General features: G+C 47.3%; 1 protein-coding gene across 1 annotated transcript; it reads right to left on the bottom strand.

Moving 5' to 3' along the window:
- Positions 1 to 5,437: 5,437 nt before the first annotated feature.
- LOC120695993 lies at positions 5,438 to 6,435 on the bottom strand. The gene is made up of 2 exons (XM_039979174.1): positions 5,596 to 6,435; positions 5,438 to 5,491 (listed from the first exon to the last, which is right to left on the bottom strand). The coding sequence occupies exons 1-2, from the start codon at positions 5,903 to 5,905 to the stop codon at positions 5,475 to 5,477; spliced, it is 327 nt and encodes a 108-aa protein (XP_039835108.1). The 5' UTR covers positions 5,906 to 6,435; the 3' UTR covers positions 5,438 to 5,474.
- Between the last annotated feature and the right edge of the window lie 335 nt (positions 6,436 to 6,770).

The raw sequence follows: 6,770 nt of genomic DNA, 5'->3' as shown, positions 1-6,770 counted from the left end.
TGACTTGGTCAATGTTGACCAAGTCAATAGGTCAACGGGTCCGCGTGTCAGCGGGGTTAGCTGGGCCCATGTGTCAGTGGCGCTGTGCAAGTGCAACTGACGGGCGGGGTCCACACGTCAGGTTTCTTAGGTAAATGAAAATGGGTGCGGCTGTGCTCGTGGGCTCAAAGGAGATGCAGGCCGACTCGTTGGCCCAACTTCTCGGCTCGGCTCGCGGGCTATCCTGGGCTTATGCTTAGCAGGCTGGCTCGCTCGGTCCCAATCTTCGGCTTGGCCCGGCTCAAGAAGACGGCTTGGGCCGCATCAGGGTCTCGGCCCATCTCTTCCTTCCCTCTTCTTCTTTTCTTTTTTTCCTTCTCCTCTTCTGACTAACGAAGCGGGCCCGCGGGTCGGCATCACCTCCCCCTATTGTCAGGTGGGTCCCAGTTGCCATCGGCTGCAGGATCTGCTGCGGCTGAGCGATCTCGATGTGGCTGGGCCGCGCGTGTGTGTGTGTGGCTGGGTTTGCGCGGCAGAGCAAGGTAGCGGCGGCATCGACGGCGAGGTCCCGCGGCGATGGCGGCGGTGGAGCCAAGGCGGAACGGTGGTGCGACCTCCAGGAGGCGAAGGCGAGGCAGAACAAGGCAGAGCAGAGCGAGCAGGTCAACGGCGGGCGGTGTGGCGAGAGCCGGAGCGGCGGCGAGCAGCAATGGAGCTCCGTCGAGGCCAAGGCAAGGTCAAAGCAGGGCGGCGTCGCGAGCAGCGACGTGCTCATGCGCAGGAAGCCGCGGCACTGCTCGTCTGCCAGGCTACAGAGAGGGCAAGGTCTAAAGGTGGCTTGGCGCGGATCTGCATCGCACGCACACGGGTGCTGGTCGTGCCAGACCACAATGGCAGCAAGGAAGGGCAGGGCAGGGGTAGAGCAAGGCGGCGGAACGGCCAACGGCGCGACGAGGTCCAGGCGACGGTGGACGTGTGCATAGGCACGGCGGCGGCACGTCAACGGGGCTGCAGGATAGACCGAACCGGGCGGGACGGCAGCACGTGTGTGGGCGTGTGCCAAAGGGCACGGCGGCAAGGTTCGAGCGTGCTAGGGCGTTGCCCTTGGGCTCAGCCGGCCGTGGTTCGTGCACGTGCGCGCGGGCGCCCGGGGAGCCGAGGCTGCGGGACGGCGGTGCTAGGAGGGCGAGTTCAGGGACATGGCGGCGGGTTCGATTTGGCCTCAAGGCTCGGCCTTGCGGCCGGTGCAAGGACGTGCGTGTAGGAATATAGGGTAGCAAAAACAAAATTTTCTACCACATAAACCAGGATTACTGCAGTTATAGATCACGGGATTACCACTAGACGCGCGGTTGCGGAACTTCTGTAGCGCGTCGGTGTAGTGCAGATGGAAGCCGGCAGTGCAGTTGCGTGAACCTCCTCACGAATGGCTCGTCTTTGTGCAGCAAGCGCAGCACCTCCACGAAGTCCACACGTACAGGTAGAAGCTTCGCACTCCGGATTGCTAGATCCGCGAGAACGAACTAGGTCTAGATGCATGAGGAGGAGGAACAGGGAGGGGGCGCACTGTAGCGCATTGTTACTGTTCACGATATTGTTCGTCCGCGTGAATAGTATCAAGGGTTAGAGTTTTTAGGCACCCCCTCCTTTGTTTATATAGCCCCTTAGGTGGGCTGCCTTGGGCCCCACCTTGGGCGCCCCCTTTTGGGCCTAAAAGGCCCATTAGTGCATCTAAGACTAGTCTAATTCGGATCTCATCCTTATCAGACTTCTTTCTCTTAAGTGTGTGTAACCCTATGGGCTCACATAGTCACATGCGAATAGACATGGCCCGAGTACTCTTACTCGGCCCAATAGTAGACAGTGGCATCTACCAAGACATAAAACTCCTATATGCACACAAAGATCATATCAGACGAGCCACCACAATATCATACATGTTGTTCCTTTTGCCTCACGATATTTGGTCTAGCTTGAAGCCGACCACTCTTTCTCGATCCAGTGATTCGGAATCCTTGGTTAACTCTTAACCCTAGCATGGCCATGCATTTCCTGATCCGAATCACTCGAGGGGCCCAGAGATATATCTCTCTTGTAGAGAGGGGCAAATCCCGTTTTAACCGACCATGTCTCACAGCATGCTTCTTGACAGACCTGAAAGTTACCTTTATAACAACCCAGTTACAGTGCAGCGTTTGATGGCTCCTAAGTAAGTCGGTTCACATCTTGAGTATATACGACGATCTCAGGTCTTAGGACACAGCGTACATATTGTGTAATGAGAAATCATCATCTCGTGTTGGGTCAGTTCAATCTCATGTCTCACATGAGCCCACATTATTTGTTTGACATCACCATGCCCATGACTTGTGAAACGTAGTCAATCAACTAATACATGTGCTAGTCTAATATTCATGTGTGTCCTCACATGAACTCCGACTAGGAACACTTTAGAATATTCATACAAGTAAAGAGTTTCACAAATACTTCACATAAGCATTAATCAATGCAAGTTGTCATCCATGAATATTCAAGGAACACTTTATTAACCATGAATACAAGGAAATATGATTGCCTCTAGGGCATATTTCCAACAATCTCCCACTTGCACTAGAGTCAATCCAGAATGTATCTAATACCCATTGCTCTTGTGTGCCTCTCATGCTTGGGCTATGGAAGGGGTTTTGTCAACGGATCTGAAATGTTCAATTCCGTGTGTATTTTGCATATCTTGATCTCACCCCGATCGATGAACTCTCGAATGAGATGAAATCGCCGCATAACGTGTTTACTCTTCTAGTGATTCTTTGGCTCCTTGGCTTGCGCAATGGCTCCACTGTTGTCACAGTAGAGATCCAGCGGGCTAGAGGCATTAGGGAACACACCAAGCTCAATAAGGAACTTCCTTATCCAAACACCTTCCTTCGCAGCTTCCAAAGCTGCGATGTACTCTGCTTCTGTTGTAGAATCGGCCACCGTCTCCTGCTTGGAACTCTTCTAGCTAACAGCACCACCATTTATTGTGAACACGTAACCTGATTGGGACTTTGAATCATCTTTGTCAGTTTGGAAGCTAGCGTCGGTGTAACCCATTACAACGAGCTCTTCCTTACCTCCATAGACCAAAAAACACATTCTTAGTTCTTCTTAAGTACTTAAGAATGTTCTTTACAGCTATCCAGTGACTCTCACCCGGATCAGACTGGTATCTGCTTGTAACACTTAGAGCATAAGAAACATCTGGGCGTGTACTTCTCATTGCATACATGATAGATCCAATTGCCGAGGCATATGGAACTTTGTTCATGCGCTCTCGCTCATCAGTCGTCGTAGGACACCGAGTCTTGCTAAGATGTATGCCATGTGACATAGGTAAGAACCCTTTCTTTGCCTCTTCCGTGTTGAACCGTTTCAACAATTTGTCAATGTAAGTATCTTGGCTTAATCCTATAAGCCTCTTTGATCTATCTCTATAGATCTTGATGCCCAGTATGTATGCTGCTTCTACTAAATCCTTCATCGAAAAACTATTTTTTAGTGAAGTCTTTACGGACTCAAGCATAGGAATATTATTTCCAATCAGCAGTATGTCATCTACATACAGGATTAGAAATACGACATAGCTCCCACTTTCCTTCTTGTAAACACAACATTCTTCTTCGTTTTTAATGAAGCCAAACCCTTTGACTAATTCATCAAAATGAATATTCCAACTCCGAGATACTTGCTTTAATCCATAAATGGATTTTTGAAGCTTGCATATCTTTCCAGCATTGGTCGGATCGACAAAACCCTCGGGTTGCATCATATACACATCCTCGGTCAAATTTCCATTAAGGAAAGTTGTTTTGACATCCATCTGCCATATTTCACAATCGAAATATGCAGCAATAGCTAGAATAATCCGAACAGATTTAAGCATCGCCACGGGCGAGAAAGTCTCATCGTAGTCAACTCCTTGAACTTGTCGAAAACCTTTTGCGACAAGTCAAGCTTTATAGATGTGAACATTTCCATCTATATTTTTCTTCTTCTTATAGATCCATTTGCACTCGATGGTTCTCACACCATCAGGCGGGTCTATCAAGTTCCAAACTTGATTTTCCTTCATGGATTCTAACAATAATAATTCCCGCGCTGCGCGGAGCCTTGTTGACCTTCGTGGTTGCGGAGGTGCTTCTGTTGCCATAGGCATCTCAACTTGTTCAGCTACATTAGCGTCACTTGTAGAGTCTTGTCCTATTGGCTCATCTCGAACTTCTTCGAGTTGCACCATTCTTCCACTTTTCTCTCCTTTGAGAAACTCTTTCTCTAAGAAAACTCCGTTCTGAGCGACAAACACTTTGCCCTCAGATCGATTGTAGAAGTAATACCCTAAGGCCTCCATTGGGTATCCCACGAATATGCACTTATCCGATTTGGGTGCAAGCTTGTCAGACTGGAGTCGTTTGACATATGCTTCACAACCTCAAATCTTTAGAAAAGACAAACTGGGAGTCTTGCTAGTCCATATCTCATATGGAGTCTTATCTACAGATTTTGATGGCACCCTATTTAATGTGAAAGCTGTTGTTTCTAGAGCTTAACCCCAAAACGATAATGGTAGGTCCTACTGGCTCATCATTGATCGAACCATGTTCAACAGAGTTCGATTACATCACTCAGACACACCGTTTCTCTGAGGTGTTCCAGGCGACGTAAGTTGTGGAACAATTCCACAACTCTTTAGATGATTGCTAAACTCGTTGCTCAGATATTCACCTCCACGATCAGATCGTAAAGCTTTAATTTTCTTGCCACACTGATTTTCAACTTCACTCTGAAATTCTTTGAATTTTTCAAAAGTTTCAGACTTATGCTTCATCAAGTAGACATAGCCATATCTACTCAAGTCATCAGTGAAAGTTATGAAGTATTGGAATCCACCTCTAGCAATCGAGCTCATTGGTCCACATACATCAGTATGTATGAGTTCCACTAAGTCCGATGCTCTCTCTGGAAAACCTGTGAATGGAGTCTTGGTCATCTTGCCTAGCAAACAAGCTTCGCATGTCTCGTATGACTCAAAATCAAACGAAGTTAGAAGTCCATCCGAATGGAGCTTCTTCATACGTTTCTCGCTTATATGACCGAGACAACAATGCCACATGTAGGTAGGATTCAAATCAGCAAGCTGAGGCCTTTTAGCATTAATATTACAGATAGGTGAATCATCAAGATTTAAAACAAATAGCTCATTCACAATGGACGCAAAAGCCACAAACATATTATTCTCAGAGATAGCACAACCATTGTTTTCACTCGCAAAAGAATAACCATCCTTCATCAAACATGAAGGAGACAGAATGTTTCGACTCAAACTAGGAATAAAATAACAATTACTAAGCTCCAAGACAAATCCTGACGGTAGGTTAAGTTGCATCGTCCCGACGGCCACAGCAGCAACTCTTGCATTATTGCCGATGCGGAAGTCAACTTCTCCTCTTTCAACGCTTCTACTCTTTGTCATTCCCTGTATCGAATTACATATATGAGCAACCGATCCGGTATCAAATACCCAGGAATTAACATAAGAGTCAGTGAGAAATATTTCTGTAATATGAACAACAAGCGTACCCGAGGTGGAAGAACAGTTCTTCAACGAGCCGAGGTACAGCTTGCAATTCCTCTTCCAGTGTCCCTTCTCGTGACAATGAAAGCACTCATTATCTGCAGCTAGTCCAGGTTTAGCCTTGGGTGCAGGGTTTGGCTTAGGGTTTGCAACCTTAGCCTTGCCCTTCTTCTTCCAAGAAGAACCTTTCTTCTTGAAAGCAGGCTTGTTCTGGACAGCCATCACATGGCCGCCGCTTGTGCTCTTCTTGATGTCACTCTCTGCTGTCTTGAGCATTCCACACAGTTCAGTCAGGCCCTTTTCAGCCCCATGCATATGGTAGTTCGAGATGAAGTTCCCATAGCTTGGCGGTTAAGAGGCGAGAATGAAATCAGTGGCCAACTCTTGGCCAAGTGGGAAGCCCAGCTTCTCCAACCTCTGTGTGTAACCAACCATCTTGATTACATGTGGACCCACTGCAGCGCGTTCTGCCAGCTTGCTCTCGACAAAGGCCTTGGACACATTGAACCTTTCAGCCCTGGCCTGAGTTTGAAACATGTCCTGAAGCGCCACGATCATATCATGTGCCTCATGGTTTGTCTCGAACTGCATCTGTATGTCAGATTCCATGCAAGCGAGCATAAGGCAGCTTATTTCAAGCTTGTTGTAACAAGCCTTTCTATAAGCAGTCTTTTTCTTAGTAGGTGCATCATCAGTAGGCTCTTCTGGTAATGGGGTATCTACAACATCTTCCTTTTTCTCTGCCCCAATCCGCATAGTTAGTCCCATTCAGTTTGTCCTTCTCAAGGACCGAACGCAATGAAAAGGATTGGGTGTTATTGCGGACCATGATCTACAACAAAATAATAATGCAAAATACTAAGACAAACGTATTCATGATGGAGTAAACGATATTAAGCAATTAACAGAATTTACTCCCACTAAAATCAATATCCCTCTATTGATTCTTAGCGATTCAAGACCCACAACTATCAAGTCGACTAGTGAGCTTTAGCATCACCGCTAGAAGACTAGATAGATCGGTAAGCAACTCTTTTCTAATCATATCAAACATGACTCTTGTTGTTGGGTGACATCTCCATGTCTCGCTCCCAACCTTTATGCCCCTAGTTCCTTAACTGTTAAGATGACCTTGTCAAGCTAACCAACCCTTTATGCGTGCATGTATCTGATACAGCCT

The sequence above is a fragment of the Panicum virgatum genome, chromosome 2K (assembly GCF_016808335.1).
Source record: "Panicum virgatum strain AP13 chromosome 2K, P.virgatum_v5, whole genome shotgun sequence".
In the NCBI taxonomy this organism is placed as follows: Eukaryota; Viridiplantae; Streptophyta; class Magnoliopsida; order Poales; family Poaceae; genus Panicum; species Panicum virgatum.
The sequence above is the reverse complement of the archived record's forward strand: the minus strand, read 5'-3'. Positions and strand labels throughout refer to the sequence as shown.